General features: G+C 43.1%; 1 protein-coding gene across 4 annotated transcripts in view; it reads left to right on the top strand.

The window, feature by feature from the left end:
- LOC117407809 (uncharacterized) overlaps window positions 1-18606 on the top strand; it is a 504618-nt gene that overhangs the window by 45461 nt on the left and 440551 nt on the right. For all 4 annotated transcript variants that reach the window (XM_059015531.1, XM_059015532.1, XM_059015530.1 and 1 more), the window contains 4 exons: window positions 1404-1988; window positions 4840-5424; window positions 8297-8881; window positions 11744-12328. In XM_059015531.1, coding sequence (XP_058871514.1) covers window positions 1404-1988; window positions 4840-5424; window positions 8297-8881; window positions 11744-12328 — 2340 coding nt within the window. The remainder of the gene's footprint in view (window positions 1-1403; window positions 1989-4839; window positions 5425-8296; window positions 8882-11743; window positions 12329-18606) is intronic.

Consider the following 18606-nt stretch of genomic DNA (forward strand, 5'->3'; position numbering starts at 1 on the left):
TCTATCTCCTCTCTCCCTTTCCCTCTCTCTCTCCCTGTACCTCCTTCACCTTTACTCTTCAATAACAGAGTAGTGTTATTGAAGTAACGCCCCTGTGCAGAGTGTTCACTGTGTGTCCCTCAGGCTGTGACAGGCGCACACATACTGGGCAGCCAGTGGGGCTGTGTGTCTCGTTCCCAGTAGGACTGCCAGTTTTTCTGGGTCAGTCAATTGTGGGAAGTGTGGGAGGGAAATAGTCATTTTTTTAAGGAATGTGTCCCTTGTTTGGTTGTATTTCTCACAGTGTAGGAGAAAGTGCATCTCTGTCTCGACCTCTCCTGTCTCACAGTGACCACAGAGCCTGTTCTCTCTGGGTAGCCAGGTCTGCCTGTGTCGGCCTTTTTCAATGGCCAGGCTGTGGTCACTGAGCCTGTACTTGGTCAGGATCTGCCTCTGCTTTGTATCTCTGACAGTGAAGAGATACCCTCTAGAGTAAAGTCTCTTTTTAGGGCCCGATAGCAATCCAGTTTATTTGGGGTTTTTGTTTCTTTGTCCCAATGTTCCAGATAGGAGTTTTTGATTTGTGTTACAGTTCGGTTGACTCTGATTGGCAGTGCTTTAGCAGAGCTGTCCTGAAGCTGGTTAGTGTTAGTGTGGGTTAGTGCATTGAGCTTCAGGACCCTGGGCTGAGCTCTTGGGTTAGAAGGGCCTTGTACTGGATAACTCTTGCCAGATTCTGACAGGTAGATTTATTTTATAAAGCCTCCTTTTGATGGTATAAAAAGCTCTGCAGGCTTTTTTCTTTTAGTGCATTCACTGCCAGGTTAAAGCTCCGTGATGCACTGATGGTCAGGCCTAGGTATGTATATTGTGTGGTGTGTTCTGCCACGTTGCTTTTTTACCTCTGGCCATATAATTGATACAGAGAGCACACTATAAACACTCACTTTATTATTATTATTATTATTATTATTATTATTATTATTATTATTATTATTATTATTATTATGGGCGGCACTGTGGCGTGGTGGTTAGCGCTGCTGCCACATAGCTCCAGGGTCCTGGGTTTGAGTCCGGACTCAGGGGTCTGTCTGTGTGGAGTTTGCATGTTCTCCCCGTGTTCGCTGGGTTTCCTCCAGGTACTCTGGTTTCCTCCCACAGTCCAAAGACATGCTGGCTTGGTGGATTGGCCTCTCTAAATTGCCTCTTAGTTGCCCTGCGATGGACTGGCGTCCCATCCAGGTTGTAGGCCTTGCACCCCTGTGTCTGTCAGGTTAGGCTCCGGCTCACCGCAACCCTCTATAGGATTAAGCATTTACATATAATGGATGGATTATGATTATTATGATTATTATTATTATTATTATTATTGTTATTAATATTGTTATTATTATTATTATTATTGTCTCCTCACTTCTTCACAGTTGACAGTTTGACACTGGACCTCGATACAGCACACCCCCGGCTCACCCTGCCTGTGGATGAGAAACAAGTGAAAAGTAAAAGGCAGGATCATAACAATCCCCAGAGATTTGATTACAGGCGCTGTGTGCTGGGCAGGGAGGGCTTCACCTCAGGGAGACACTACTGGGAGCTGGGGGTGGGAGAGAATATATTCTGGAGATTAGGAGTCAGCAGAGAGTCTGCCCCAAGGAAGGGGAAGTTCAGTATGACCCCCCAGCAGGGTTACTGGACTGTGGGGTGGAGTGGAAATGAAGATAAAGATGAGTTCACTGCTCTCACTGACCCCCAGACCCCCCTCCCCCTGAGCCTGAAGCCCCAGAAGCTGGGGGTGTATCTGGATTATGAGGAAGGGCAGCTCTCCTTTTACAATGTGGAGACCAGATCTCACATCTACACTTTCACTGACATGGAGTTCAATCCCAATGAGAAACTCTATCCATTCTTCTGGACGTTGGAATACAAAGACCTTGCGCTGGTGTCCCCGGGGAAGATGAATGACAGCTCTTTCTTACTTCTAGTCTGGGAAGGGATTCTTGCTGCATCAGGTACTGGTTCACTTTACTACTTGTTTGCTAGAGGCTGATATGCTTGTTGATTTATTATTCATTTCTATAACTCCTATCTGGTTTGAAGTGTTACAAACACCCTTTAGTGTTTTCAACAAATACACAGCTAATTTTGTCCTTATTGCTGATAATAATGGAGTGAAGAACTATTATTTTATTTATACATATTTATTTTGAGTAAATAATCGAGAGTAGTGTCCATTATTGCTTCTAAAGACCCTGAGGATAAACGTGTGTTCTGTCATTGCAATCACTCAGGTGAAACAGTGTCTTGTAATTTTCCCCAAAAAACATCAATATTTTTCAACAAAACTTTCAGGAAGTATTGGAAGGTCCCTCGGGTCATAGAATAAGACATTTTTATACATGTATCTCTAAGCAGAATACAAAATAATAGAAAAATACGTAACGTTAAAAAAGAAAAGAAACGAAATATCGTTTCGAAAGAAAAGTGAAAAGCTTGTCTGGTTTCTGAAGTGCTTTATAATGCTCCCCAGAGTGTGCAGAAGAAAAGAACAGTTCCAAGATGCTACTGTAAAAATAGATGTTTAGTGAAATTTTATAGGAAGAGAGTCAACTACTACCAAAAAAGGGTTAACCACATTATAAATGATTGGTCCTTAAAGGGTTAACCATATTATAAATGTTTGGTCCTTAAAGAGTTAAGCAGTGATGCTTGTGAGCGTGGGTTTCCACATTTTAAAAACCAAATATCGATCCCGCCTATCAGCCTCAGTCTGCTCTGATCCACATTCATGTGTGTAAGATGACACTGAAACCTTTGATCCTGAACCCAGCATCCTTGACAGGGGTGCAAATCACTTTAAATTATCAAACCCGCCCTAATCGAGCCCCCTCACAACTTCACACACGACACGACCCTTCTCTCCTGTGTATGTGGAGGAGTGGGGGGGGTGTCATGTGACTAGTCCTTCCTCTCTCTCCTCTCCCTCCCTCCATCATACCCTCCTCTCTCTCCTCTCCCTCCCTCTCCTTTTTCTCCTCTTCCATCTCTCTCCTCTCCCATCACCATACCCTCCTCTATCTCTCCCTCCCTCTCTCCTCTGTCCTCTCCCTCCCACGATCATACCCTCCTTTCTATCTCCTCTCTCTCCCTTTCCCTCTCTCTCTCCCTGTACCTCCTTCACCTTTACTCTCCCTCCCTACCTACCGTCCCTCTCCACTGTCCCCCTCACCTGTCTGTCCTCTCCCTCCCTCCATCATACTCTCCTCTCCCTCTCTCCTCCCCTCCCTCTCTACTCTCTCATCTGCCCCTCTCTCCCCTCCCTCCCTCTCCCATCTCTCCCTCTCTCCCTCCCTCTCCTTTATTGGCATGGGACACCAGCAGTATTGCCAAAACAATTACATTACATATCATATGAACAATAGATTTACAACAACAATAACAACAAAAATAATAATAATAATAATAATAATAATAATAATAATAATAATAATAATAATAATAATAATGACCGCTGGTATATAGAATGTAACTCAGAGTAGTGTTATTGAAGTAACGTCCTGTGCAGAGTGTTCACTGTGTGTCCCTCAGGCTGTGACAGGCGCACACATACTGGGCAGCCAGTGGGGCTGTGTGTCCCGTTCCCAGTAGGACTGCCAGTTTTTCTGGGTCAGCCAATTGTGGGAAGTGTGGGAGGGAAATAGTCATTTTTTTTAAGGAATTTGTCTCTTGTTTGGTTGTATTTCTCACAGTGTAGGAGAAAGTGCATCTCTGTCTCGACCTCTCCTGTCTCACAGTGACCACAGAGCCTGTTCTCTCTGGGTAGCCAGGTCTGCCTGTGTCGGCCTTTTTCAATGGCCAGGCTGTGGTCACTGAGCCTGTACTTGGTCAGGATCTGCCTCTGCTTTGTATCTCTGACAGTGAAGAGATACCCTCTAGAGTAAAGTCTCTTTTTAGGGCCCGATAGCAATCCAGTTTATTTGGGGTTTTTGTTTCTTTGTCCCAATGTTCCAGATAGGAGTTTTTGATTTGTGTTACAGTTCGGTTGACTCTGATTGGCAGTGCTTTAGCAGAGCTGTCCTGAAGCTGGTTAGTGTTAGTGTGGGTTAGTGCATTGAGCTTCAGGACCCTGGGCTGAGCTCTTGGGTTAGAAGGGCCTTGTACTGGATAACTCTTGCCAGATTCTGACAGGTAGATTTATTTTATAAAGCCTCCTTTTGATGGTATAAAAAGCTCTGCAGGCTTTTTTCTTTTAGTGCATTCACTGCCAGGTTAAAGCTCCGTGATGCACTGATGGTCAGGCCTAGGTATGTATATTGTGTGGTGTGTTCTGCCACGTTGCTTTTTTACCTCTGGCCATATAATTGGTACAGAGAGCACACTATAAACACTCACTTTATTATTATTATTATTATTATTATTATTATTATTATTATTATTATTATTATTATGGGCGGCACTGTGGCGTGGTGGTTAGCGCTGCTGCCACATAGCTCCAGGGTCCTGGGTTTGAGTCCGGACTCAGGGGTCTGTCTGTGTGGAGTTTGCATGTTCTCCCCGTGTTCGCTGGGTTTCCTCCAGGTACTCTGGTTTCCTCCCACAGTCCAAAGACATGCTGGCTTGGTGGATTGGCCTCTCTAAATTGCCTCTTAGTTGCCCTGCGATGGACTGGCGTCCCATCCAGGTTGTAGGCCTTGCACCCCTGTGTCTGTCAGGTTAGGCTCCGGCTCACCGCAACCCTCTATAGGATTAAGCAGTTACATATAATGGATGGATTATGATTATTATGATTATTATTATTATTATTATTATTGTTATTATTATTGTTATTATTATTATTATTATTGTCTCCTCACTTCTTCACAGTTGACAGTTTGACACTGGACCTCGATACAGCACACCCCCGGCTCACCCTGCCTGTGGATGAGAAACAAGTGAAAAGTAAAAGGCAGGATCATAACAATCCCCAGAGATTTGATTACAGGCGCTGTGTGCTGGGCAGGGAGGGCTTCACCTCAGGGAGACACTACTGGGAGCTGGGGGTGGGAGAGAATATATTCTGGAGATTAGGAGTCAGCAGAGAGTCTGCCCCAAGGAAGGGGAAGTTCAGTATGACCCCCCAGCAGGGTTACTGGACTGTGGGGTGGAGTGGAAATGAAGATAAAGATGAGTTCACTGCTCTCACTGACCCCCAGACCCCCCTCCCCCCGAGCCTGAAGCCCCAGAAGCTGGGGGTGTATCTGGATTATGAGGAAGGGCAGCTCTCCTTTTACAATGTGGAGACCAGATCTCACATCTACACTTTCACTGACATGGAGTTCAATCCCAATGAGAAACTCTATCCATTCTTCTGGACGTTGGAATACAAAGACCTTGCGCTGGTGTCCCCGGGGAAGATGAATGACAGCTCTTTCTTACTTCTAGTCTGGGAAGGGATTCTTGCTGCATCAGGTACTGGTTCACTTTACTACTTGTTTGCTAGAGGCTGATATGCTTGTTGATTTATTATTCATTTCTATAACTCCTATCTGGTTTGAAGTGTTACAAACACCCTTTAGTGTTTTCAACAAATACACAGCTAATTTTGTCCTTATTGCTGATAATAATGGAGTGAAGAACTATTATTTTATTTATACATATTTATTTTGAGTAAATAATCGAGAGTAGTGTCCATTATTGCTTCTAAAGACCCTGAGGATAAACGTGTGTTCTGTCATTGCAATCACTCAGGTGAAACAGTGTCTTGTAATTTTCCCCAAAAAACATCAATATTTTTCAACAAAACTTTCAGGAAGTATTGGAAGGTCCCTCGGGTCATAGAATAAGACATTTTTATACATGTATCTCTAAGCAGAATACAAAATAATAGAAAAATACGTAACGTTAAAAAAGAAAAGAAACGAAATATCGTTTTGAAAAAAAAGTGAAAAGCTTGTCTGGTTTCTGAAGTGCTTTATAATGCTCCCCAGAGTGTGCAGAAGAAAAGAACAGTTCCAAGATGCTACTGTAAAAATAGATGTTTAGTGAATTTTTATAGGAAGAGAGTCAACTACTACCAAAAAAGGGTTAACCACATTATAAATGATTGGTCTTTAAAGGGTTAACCACATTATAAATGCTTGGTCCTTAAAGAGTTTAGCAGTGCTGCTTGTGAGCGTGGGTTTCCACATTTTAAAAACCAAATATCGATCCCGCCTATCAGCCTCAGTCTGCCCTGATCCACATTCATGTGTGTAAGATGACACTGAAACCTTTGATCCTAAACCCAGCATCCTTGACAGGGGTGCAAATCACTTTAAATTATCAAACCCGCCCTAATCGAGCCCTCTCACAACTTCACACACGACACAACCCTTCTCTCCTGTGTATGTGGAGGGGTGGGGGGGGGGTGTCATGTGACTAGTCCTTCCTCTCTCTCCTCCCCTCTCTTCTCCCTCTCCCTCCCTCCATCATACCCTCCTCTCTCTCCTCTCCCTCCCTCTCCTTTTTCTCCTCTTCCATCTCTCTCCTCTCCCATCACCATACCCTCCTCTATCTCTCCCTCCCTCTCTCCTCTGTCCTCTCCCTCCCACGATCATACCCTCCTTTCTATCTCCTCTCTCTCCCTTTCCCTCTCTCTCTCCCTGTACCTCCTTCACCTTTACTCTCCCTCCCTACCTACCGTCCCTCTCCACTGTCCCCCTCACCTGTCTGTCCTCTCCCTCCCTCCATCATACTCTCCTCTCCCTCTCTCCTCCCCTCCCTCTCTACTCTCTCATCTGCCCCTCTCTCCCCTCCCTCCCTCTCCCATCTCTCCCTCTCTCCCTCCCTCTCCTTTATTGGCATGGGACACCAGCAGTATTGCCAAAACAATTACATTACATATCATATGAACAATAGATTTACAACAACAATAACAACAAAAATAATAATAATAATAATAATAATAATAATAATAATAATAATAATAATAATAATAATAATAATGACCGCTGGTATATAGAATGTAACTCAGAGTAGTGTTATTGAAGTAACGTCCTGTGCAGAGTGTTCACTGTGTGTCCCTCAGGCTGTGACAGGCGCACACATACTGGGCAGCCAGTGGGGCTGTGTGTCCCGTTCCCAGTAGGACTGCCAGTTTTTCTGGGTCAGCCAATTGTGGGAAGTGTGGGAGGGAAATAGTCATTTTTTTTAAGGAATTTGTCTCTTGTTTGGTTGTATTTCTCACAGTGTAGGAGAAAGTGCATCTCTGTCTCGACCTCTCCTGTCTCACAGTGACCACAGAGCCTGTTCTCTCTGGGTAGCCAGGTCTGCCTGTGTCGGCCTTTTTCAATGGCCAGGCTGTGGTCACTGAGCCTGTACTTGGTCAGGATCTGCCTCTGCTTTGTATCTCTGACAGTGAAGAGATACCCTCTAGAGTAAAGTCTCTTTTTAGGGCCCGATAGCAATCCAGTTTATTTGGGGTTTTTGTTTCTTTGTCCCAATGTTCCAGATAGGAGTTTTTGATTTGTGTTACAGTTCGGTTGACTCTGATTGGCAGTGCTTTAGCAGAGCTGTCCTGAAGCTGGTTAGTGTTAGTGTGGGTTAGTGCATTGAGCTTCAGGACCCTGGGCTGAGCTCTTGGGTTAGAAGGGCCTTGTACTGGATAACTCTTGCCAGATTCTGACAGGTAGATTTATTTTATAAAGCCTCCTTTTGATGGTATAAAAAGCTCTGCAGGCTTTTTTCTTTTAGTGCATTCACTGCCAGGTTAAAGCTCCGTGATGCACTGATGGTCAGGCCTAGGTATGTATATTGTGTGGTGTGTTCTGCCACGTTGCTTTTTTACCTCTGGCCATATAATTGGTACAGAGAGCACACTATAAACACTCACTTTATTATTATTATTATTATTATTATTATTATTATTATTATTATTATTATTATTATGGGCGGCACTGTGGCGTGGTGGTTAGCGCTGCTGCCACATAGCTCCAGGGTCCTGGGTTTGAGTCCGGACTCAGGGGTCTGTCTGTGTGGAGTTTGCATGTTCTCCCCGTGTTCGCTGGGTTTCCTCCAGGTACTCTGGTTTCCTCCCACAGTCCAAAGACATGCTGGCTTGGTGGATTGGCCTCTCTAAATTGCCTCTTAGTTGCCCTGCGATGGACTGGCGTCCCATCCAGGTTGTAGGCCTTGCACCCCTGTGTCTGTCAGGTTAGGCTCCGGCTCACCGCAACCCTCTATAGGATTAAGCATTTACATATAATGGATGGATTATGATTATTATGATTATTATTATTATTATTATTATTGTTATTAATATTGTTATTATTATTATTATTATTGTCTCCTCACTTCTTCACAGTTGACAGTTTGACACTGGACCTCGATACAGCACACCCCCGGCTCACCCTGCCTGTGGATGAGAAACAAGTGAAAAGTAAAAGGCAGGATCATAACAATCCCCAGAGATTTGATTACAGGCGCTGTGTGCTGGGCAGGGAGGGCTTCACCTCAGGGAGACACTACTGGGAGCTGGGGGTGGGAGAGAATATATTCTGGAGATTAGGAGTCAGCAGAGAGTCTGCCCCAAGGAAGGGGAAGTTCAGTATGACCCCCCAGCAGGGTTACTGGACTGTGGGGTGGAGTGGAGATGAAGATAAAGATGAGTTCACTGCTCTCACTGACCCCCAGACCCCCCTCCCCCCGAGCCTGAAGCCCCAGAAGCTGGGGGTGTATCTGGATTATGAGGAAGGGCAGCTCTCCTTTTACAATGTGGAGACCAGATCTCACATCTACACTTTCACTGACATGGAGTTCAATCCCAATGAGAAACTCTATCCATTCTTCTGGACGTTGGAATACAAAGACCTTGCGCTGGTGTCCCCGGGGAAGATGAATGACAGCTCTTTCTTACTTCTAGTCTGGGAAGGGATTCTTGCTGCATCAGGTACTGGTTCACTTTACTACTTGTTTGCTAGAGGCTGATATGCTTGTTGATTTATTATTCATTTCTATAACTCCTATCTGGTTTGAAGTGTTACAAACACCCTTTAGTGTTTTCAACAAATACACAGCTAATTTTGTCCTTATTGCTGATAATAATGGAGTGAAGAACTATTATTTTATTTATACATATTTATTTTGAGTAAATAATCGAGAGTAGTGTCCATTATTGCTTCTAAAGACCCTGAGGATAAACGTGTGTTCTGTCATTGCAATCACTCAGGTGAAACAGTGTCTTGTAATTTTCCCCAAAAAACATCAATATTTTTCAACAAAACTTTCAGGAAGTATTGGAAGGTCCCTCGGGTCATAGAATAAGACATTTTTATACATGTATCTCTAAGCAGAATACAAAATAATAGAAAAATATGTAACGTTAAAAAAGAAAAGAAACGAAATATCGTTTTGAAAAAAAAGTGAAAAGCTTGTCTGGTTTCTGAAGTGCTTTATAATGCTCCCCAGAGTGTGCAGAAGAAAAGAACAGTTCCAAGATGCTACTGTAAAAAATAGATGTTTAGTGAATTTTTATAGGAAGAGAGTCAACTACTACCAAAAAAGGGTTAACCACATTATAAATGATTGGTCCTTAAAGGGTTAACCACACTATAAATGCTTGGTCCTTAAAGAGTTAAGCAGTGCTGCTTGTGAGCGTGGGTTTCCACATTTTAAAAACCAAATATCGAGCCCGCCTATCAGCCTCAGTCTGCTCTGATCCACATTCATGTGTGTAAGATGACACTGAAACCTTTGATCCTAAACCCAGCATCCTTGACAGGGGTGCAAATCACTTTAAATTATCAAACCCGCCCTAATCGAGCCCCCTCACAACTTCACACACGACACGACCCTTCTCTCCTGTGTATGTGGAGGAGTGGGGGGGGTGTCATGTGACTAGTCCTTCCTCTCTCTCCTCCCCTCTCTTCTCCCTCTCCCTCCCTCCATCATACCCTCCTCTCTCTCCTCTCCCTCCCTCTCCTTTTTCTCCTCTTCCATCTCTCTCCTCTCCCATCACCATACCCTCCTCTATCTCTCCCTCCCTCTCTCCTCTGTCCTCTCCCTCCCACGATCATACCCTCCTTTCTATCTCCTCTCTCTCCCTTTCCCTCTCTCTCTCCCTGTACCTCCTTCACCTTTACTCTCCCTCCCTACCTACCGTCCCTCTCCACTGTCCCCCTCACCTGTCTGTCCTCTCCCTCCCTCCATCATACTCTCCTCTCCCTCTCTCCTCCCCTCCCTCTCTACTCTCTCATCTGCCCCTCTCTCCCCTCCCTCCCTCTCCCATCTCTCCCTCTCTCCCTCCCTCTCCTTTATTGGCATGGGACACCAGCAGTATTGCCAAAACAATTACATTACATATCATATGAACAATAGATTTACAACAACAATAACAACAAAACTAATAATAATAATAATAATAATAATAATAATAATAATAATAATAATAATAATAATGACCGCTGGTATATAGAATGTAACTCAGAGTAGTGTTATTGAAGTAACGTCCTGTGCAGAGTGTTCACTGTGTGTCCCTCAGGCTGTGACAGGCGCACACATACTGGGCAGCCAGTGGGGCTGTGTGTCCCGTTCCCAGTAGGACTGCCAGTTTTTCTGGGTCAGCCAATTGTGGGAAGTGTGGGAGGGAAATAGTCATTTTTTTTAAGGAATTTGTCTCTTGTTTGGTTGTATTTCTCACAGTGTAGGAGAAAGTGCATCTCTGTCTCGACCTCTCCTGTCTCACAGTGACCACAGAGCCTGTTCTCTCTGGGTAGCCAGGTCTGCCTGTGTCGGCCTTTTTCAATGACCAGACTGTGGTCACTGAGCCTGTACTTGGTCAGGATCTGCCTCTGCTTTGTATCTCTGACAGTGAAGAGATACCCTCCAGAGTAAGGTCTCTTTTTAGGGCCCGATAGCAATCCAGTTTATTTGGGGTTTTTGTTTCTTTGTCCCAATGTTCCAGATAGGAGTTTTTGATTTGTGTTACAGTTCGGTTGACTCTGATTGGCAGTGCTGTAGCAGAGCTGTCCTGAAGCTGGTTAGTGTTAGTGTGGGTTAGTGCATTGAGCTTCAGGACCCTGGGCTGAGCTCTTGGGTTAGAAGGGCCTTGTACTGGATAACTCTTGCCAGATTCTGACAGGTAGATTTATTTTATAAAGCCTCCTTTTGATGGTATAAAAAGCTCTGCAGGCTTTTTTCTTTTAGTGCATTCACTGCCAGGTTAAAGCTCCGTGATGCACTGATGGTCAGGCCTAGGTATGTATATTGTGTGGTGTGTTCTGCCACGTTGCTTTTTTACCTCTGGCCATATAATTGATACAGAGAGCACACTATAAACACTCACTTTATTATTATTATTATTATTATTATTATTATTATTATTATTATGGGCGGCACTGTGGCGTGGTGGTTAGCGCTGCTGCCACATAGCTCCAGGGTCCTGGGTTTGAGTCCGGACTCAGGGGTCTGTCTGTGTGGAGTTTGCATGTTCTCCCCGTGTTCGCTGGGTTTCCTCCAGGTACTCTGGTTTCCTCCCACAGTCCAAAGACATGCTGGCTTGGTGGATTGGCCTCTCTAAATTGCCTCTTAGTTGCCCTGCGATGGACTGGCGTCCCATCCAGGGTGTAGGCCTTGCATCCCTGTGTCTGTCAGGTTAGGCTCCGGCTCACCGCAACCCTCTATAGGATTAAGCGGCTACAGATAATGGATGGATTATTATTATTATTATTATTATTATTATTATTATTATTATTATTATTATTATTATTATTATTATTATTATTATTATTATTGTCTCCTCACTTTTTCACAGTTGACAGTTTGACACTGGACCTCGATACAGCACACCCCCGGCTCACCCTGCCTGTGGATGACAAACAAGTGAAAAGTAAAAGGCAGGATCATAACAATCCCCAGAGATTTGATTACAGGCGCTGTGTGCTGGGCAAGGAGGGCTTCACCTCAGGGAGACACTACTGGGAGCTGGGGGTGGGAGAGAATACATTCTGGAGATTAGGAGTCAGCAGAGAGTCTGCCCCGAAGAAGGGGAAGTTCAGCATGACCCCCCAGCAGGGTTACTGGACTGTGGGGTGGAGTGGAAATGAAGATAAAGATGAGTTCACTGCTCTCACTGACCCCCAGACCCCCCTCCCCCCGAGCCTGAAGCCCCAGAAGCTGGGGGTGTATCTGGATTATGAGGAAGGGCAGCTCTCCTTTTACAATGTGGAGACCAGATCTCACATCTACACTTTCACTGACATGGAGTTCAATCCCAATGAGAAACTCTATCCATTCTTCTGGTCGTTGGAATACAAAGACCTTGCACTGGTGTCCCCGGGGAAGATGAATGACAGCTCTTTCTTACTTCTAGTCTGGGAAGGGATTCTTGCTGCATCAGGTACTGGTTCACTTTACTACTTGTTTGCTAGAGGCTGATATGCTTGTTGATTTATTATTCATTTCTATAACTCCTATCTGGTTTGAAGTGTTACAAACACCCTTTAGTGTTTTCAACAAATACACAGCTAACCATTGCTTTTAATAATAATAACAACATGGGTCATGCAGGTTTTATTATTTTATAGTATTGATCAGTTCATGTCATAATAAAAAGTCTGCAGTTGTTCCAATAATAAGGCTGTAAATCTACGTTTAATTGACTAAACGTTTAAACCCAGAGTTAATCGGTCGTTTAACCGTTTAAACGGGCAAACAATTTATGTGTTAGTAACTTCACATTTGTATATTTTACTTCCATTATTTTAACACCCATTTTAATCCGTTTTGTATTTTAAGTGATTCTGAGAGATTCACAGTCAAACATAATAAGCATATATGAATATATAATATGAAGAAAAACTGATCTTGCCTTTATACTTGTCTTGTGCCTTTTTTCAGAGAATACATTTAACTTTTTTACATTAAACTGCAGTCCTCAAACTTCAAATAATCCATGTCAGAAAACTTGTCCAAAAAAACTTTAGTTCCGAAAACTTTAGTCCAAAATCAAAGAGTTTCTTTCATTTGTTATGTATTTACAGGCTGTGTGGTCCAGTGGTTAAAGAAAAGGGCTTGTAATCAGGAGGTCCCCGGTTCAATGACTCATTGTGTGACCCTGAGCAAGTCACTTAACCTCCTTGTGCTCCATCTTTCGGGTGAGACGCACTTGTAAGTGACTCTGCAGCTGATGCATAGTTCACACACCCTAGTCTCTGTAAGTTGCCTTGGATAAAGGCGTCTGCTAAATAACCAAATAACTTACAAAAAATAAAATGAAAACGTAAGGGGAAGAAACTTAGATAGCGTACTTCAATGGTAAAATCCACTTTTTAGATTCTTCTGAAAGAAAACTAGTTTGTCAACATTTTCTGGGTCCAGTGAACTTCTCAGCTCTGTCACAATATTCCCAGCCTTTGAAAAAAGTCTCTCAACTGATACTGAAGTAGCTGGCACGGTGAGGTATTTGCGTCCAATTTTTGCCAGTCGCGGGTATTTGTGATCATTCACTGCCGGCCACTTCAGTGGGTTACTTTCAACATCCATATGGGGTTCACATAGGTACTGCTCAAGCTCTCGTTCATTTACATTTGATGCCGGTGGAGCTTCGCGCTGTCTCCCTAGAAGAAAACACAGAGTTGAGCGGGGATCCTCACAGCCTTTCTTTGCAGGTGGGGTTGTTTCGCTCTCTGTTTGAGAGGTGGAGGCTTCGTTGTCGACGGCTGCGAGTGTGTTTTCAGTGGCTGGGAAGATCACTGTGTGCATTTCATTCTTTATCGCCCCAAACGCTTTGATGGAAGGCAAATCTTCATTTGAAACAACGAGATGGTTGCTGATTAACCCATGCATTAGTGGATGTATAAAAGATGCAAACACATTTGAAGTGGTCTCGCCAGACAGAACAGTTGTAGCACAGTACAGCGGCTTTAACCCTTTGCGGTCCATTTATTAATCGCGCGTCAGGCACGCCAGGAATAATTAATTTTCACACGCGCAGTTAATTTTATACGCGCTGTTTAAAAGTATTTTTTTTCACAGTCAAACGGGTTTAAATGGCCCTGCATATCAACAAAGCACACACTAGGCATCTCCAGCCCCTCCCCAGCCTTTTGTTTGCTATAGCGTTCAGCTGTGTAAGAAATAAATAATAATAATAATAATAGTCGTACATACCGATCGATCATCTCCAGATCACTCGTTTTATCACCAAACTCCTCAATAATGCGATCAAAGTCATTATTTTATTACTATAACATCTGAAAAAAGCTCTGCAAATGTCCATGATAGTCTCAGTGCGCTGACGCACTTAGCCAGCTTGTTTATTATGGACGCCCATTATCTGATACCTGATACCATGTATGACTATTCATGAAATACGCCTTTTTTTTTTTTTTTTTTTTTTTTTTCGACTTGTCTCGGCTCCTGTCGCTACCACTCGGCAATTGAATGGTTTTCTCGGCTTTTTCCGGAGAAAAAACGACTAAACACCCGTTTATTGCGTTGCTATAATGATGTCGGACCCAGTCCGACAAAGGACCTGTGAGGAATAATTGCAATGTCGGACCCAGTCCGACAATGGACCGCAAAGGGTTAATGTGCTTGCTAGAGATTCAGCAATTTCCCAGCTCTCGTCTTTCATTTCAAGTGTACGGGCATCTGTAAGCTTGGTGATTCTCCTATCACTTAAGACAGCACAAACTGCCCACCTTTGTTCCAAGAGATGCTCCAACATGAGAATGTTGATGTTCCAGCGTGTTTTAACTTGCTGAACAAGCTGATGTTGAGGAAGATTCATTACTCGTTGCTGTTCTTGAAGCGCGTTCCAAGCACAAGTGCTGTGCTTAAAGTGGCCCACAAGATGTCGTGCTTCTCCAAACAGGCGAGAGATGCGGTCAGTTTTAAGACCAGCCTGAACTGCAAGCTGCAGCGAGTGTGCAGTGCAACCATGATCCTGAGCACTGCAGCTCATTTCACCAAGCCTCCGCACGTCTGAAGCATTATCATGAACAGCAGCTACAACTTTGCCGTGAAGATTCCAAGATTCTGCTACGTTTTGAACAAAATTGGCAAGTAGGTCAGACGTATGACGTTCTTCTATTTCTGTTGTACACAAGACTGCGGTTTTAAACTCCCATTCATCAGCGATGTAGAGCGCGAGAAACGAAATGTAAGAATCTTGTGCTCTTGATGACCAGCAGTCTGTCGCCAGGCGTATGTGTGTAGCTTTATCTAGGGCTTCTTGCAAGTTAGTTTTCACAGTGTCATACAGACTGTGTATTCAATTTAGTACTGATGGACATGATGGTACCTTGTAATCGGGCTCAATGAAAGACAGCAACTGGCGAAATCCATCACCTTCCACTGTGCGAATGGGCAAGCAATCTCGTGCAATCATTTCTGCATTTAGTTCTGATATCCTTTCAGCTTTTACTGGGTCACAAGTCCGCGGGCGCGTAAATTGTGTAATCCGTGCCTGGCTTGCAGTGACTGATCCTTCATGGATGCTCTGTGGATGCCTCAGTCGAAGGTGGTTCAGCATTGTACCAGTGGAGCCTCCCCGATAAACTAAACTGCTTGAACAAACTGTACACCTGACAGTACTTTCACACGTGTTATTACAGTCTTTACTACCGCATTAGAGGAAATAGTTGATTAATGCACATCACTTTGATTGGTTGAGGACCGATCACATGAGAGAACACCACGATAGGATAGGAGAGGAGGCGGATTGGGGGTTGACGCAAATGTAAAAAAGCAAAACTACTGTGTTACAGATGTAGAAAAAGACGTAATATAAGGAAACGCATTCTTTATTTCTCAAGTGCGGTTTAAATGTATACTAATTTTTTTAATTTCATTTGTAAAGGCGGAGACATTTCATAGCAACACACAGAGACAAAACATGAGACAGGAACTTGTTTACAGCAAAGAAAATAACCGGGAAACACTATAAATTCAATATATTCGACTCATAGAACATTTATTCTGTCTCGTGTTTTAATATAATGTGCCTATAGAAAGTCTACACCCCAGTTTCATGCATTTAAATGATGATTTTTTTCCCACTTCTCTACACACCATACTCCACACTGTTAAGGGGAAAAAAGTTTTTATTGAGAAAAAAAATATATATTAAAAATACAAACTGAAATATCATAATTGGATAAGTCTCCACCCCCCTGAGTTAATACTTGGTGGAAGCACCTTTGGCAGCAATTACAGCTGTGAGTCTTTTGGGATAGATCTCTACCAACTTTGCACACCTAGATTAGGCAATATTTGACCATTCTTCTTTACAAAACTGTTCAAGCTCTGTCAAGTTCTTTGGGGAGCGTTGATGGACAGCAATCTTCAAGTCATGCCACAAATTTTCGATTGGGTTTAGGTCGGGCCTCTGACTGGGCCACTCAAGGACATTTACCTATTTGTTCCTTAGCCACTCCAGTGTAGCTTTGGCTGTGTGTTTTGGGTCATTGCCATGCTGAAAGGTGAACTTCTGTCCCAGTTTCAGCTTTCTTGCAGAGAGCAGCAGGTTTTCCTCAAGGACTTCTCTGTACTTTGCTCCATTCATTTTCCCTTCTATCCTGGCAAGTGCCCCAGTCCCTGCCGATGAGAAACATCCCCATAACATGATGCTGCCACCACCATGCTTCACAGTAGGGATGGTGTTCTTTGGGTGATGCGCTGTGTTGGGTTTGCGCCAAACATAACGCTTTGCATTCAGGCCAAAAAGTTCCATTTTAGTTTCGTCAGACCACAAAACTTTTTGCCACATGGCTACAGAATCTCCTGAATGTTTTTTGCATACTTCAAACGGGATTCAAGGTGGGCTTTCTTGAGTAATGGCTTCCTTCTTGCCACCCTACCATACAGGCCAGATTTGTGGAGTGCTTGGGATATTGTTGTCACATGCACACTTTGACCAGTCTTGGCCATAAAAGCCTGTAGCTCTTGCAAAGTTGCCATTGGCCTCTTGGTAGCCTCTCTGATCAGTCTTCTCTTACTCGGTCATCCAGTTTGGAGGGACGGCCTGATCTAGGCAGGGTTTTGGTGGTGCCATACACCTTCCACTTCTTAATAACCATCTTGACCATGCTCCAAGGGATATTCAAGCCCTTATATATTGTTATTATAGCCATCCCGTGATCTGTGCCTTTCAACAACTTTGTCCCGGAGTTCTTTTGAAAGCTCCTTGGTGCTCATGGTTGAGTCTTTGCTTTAAAATGCACTACCCAGCACAGGGAACCTACAGGAACTGCTGAATTTATCCTGAAATCATGTGAATCACTGCAATTTAACACAGGTGTGTGATTTTGAAGGTAATTAGTTACACCTGAGCTAATATAGGATTGCTACTACTAAGGGAGTGGACACTTACCCAACCAAGCTATTTCAGTTTTTTTATTTAATTAATTTTCTACAAATTTCTAGAACATTTTTTTCACTTGGAAGTTGTGGGGTAGGATGTGTAGATAAATAAAAAAAAGCAAGAAAAGGTGAACATTTTGAAAGGGGGTGTAGACTTTCTATAGGCACTGTATATGTTTTTACAACATTTCTAAATATCAAACGAGTGGATATAGGGGTTCATGTTTCAGGAACTACATTTATTTATTATTTTGTCCTTATTGCTGATAATTATGGAGTGAAGAACTATTTTATTTATACATATTTATTTTGAGTAAATAATCGAGAGTAGTGTCCATTATTATTTATTTCTTAGCAGACACCCTTATCCAGGGGACTTATAATTGTTACAAGATATCACATTATTTGTACATACAATTACCCATTTATACAGTTGGGTTTTTACTGGAGCAATCTAGGTAAAGTACCTTACTCAAGGGTACAGCAGCAGTGTCCCCTACCAGGGATTGAACCCATGACCCTCTGGTCAAGAGTCCAGAGCTCCCTAACCACTACTCCACACTGCTCTCATTATTGCTTCTAAAGACCCTGAGGATAAACGTGTATTCTGTCATTGCAATCACTCAGGTGAAACAGTGTCTTTTGTAATTTGCCCAAACATCAATATTTTTCAACAAAACTTTCAGGAAGTATTGTAAGGTCCCTCGGGTCATAGAATAAGACATTTTTATACATGTATCTCTAAGCAGAATACAAAATAATAGAAAAATACGTAACGTTAAAAAAGAAAAGAAACGAAATATCGTTTCGAAAAAAAAGTGAAAAGCTTATCTGGTTTCTGAAGTGCTTTATAATGCTCCCCAGAGTGTGCAGAAGAAAAGAACAGTTCCAAGATGCTACTGTAAAAATAGATGTTTAGTGAATTTTTATAGGAAGAGAGTCAACTACTACCAAAAAAGGGTTAACCACATTATAAATGATTGGTCCTTAAAGGGTTAACCACATTATAAATGCTTGGTCCTTAAAGAGTTAAGCAGTGCTGCTTGTGAGCGTGGGTTTCCACATTTTAAAAACCAAATATCGATCCCGCCTATCAGCCTCAGTTATTATTATTATTATTATTTATTTCTTAGCAGACGCCCTTATCCAGGGCGACTTACAATTGTTACAAGATATCACATTATTTTTACATACAATTACCCATTTATACAGTTGGGTTTTTACTGGAGCAATTTAGGTAAAGTACCTTGCTCAAGGGTACAGCAGCTGTGTCCCATACCAGGGATTGAACCCACAACCCTCCGGTCAAGA

Source organism: Acipenser ruthenus, chromosome 50, assembly GCF_902713425.1.
Source record: "Acipenser ruthenus chromosome 50, fAciRut3.2 maternal haplotype, whole genome shotgun sequence".
Lineage (NCBI taxonomy): Eukaryota > Metazoa > Chordata > Actinopteri > Acipenseriformes > Acipenseridae > Acipenser > Acipenser ruthenus.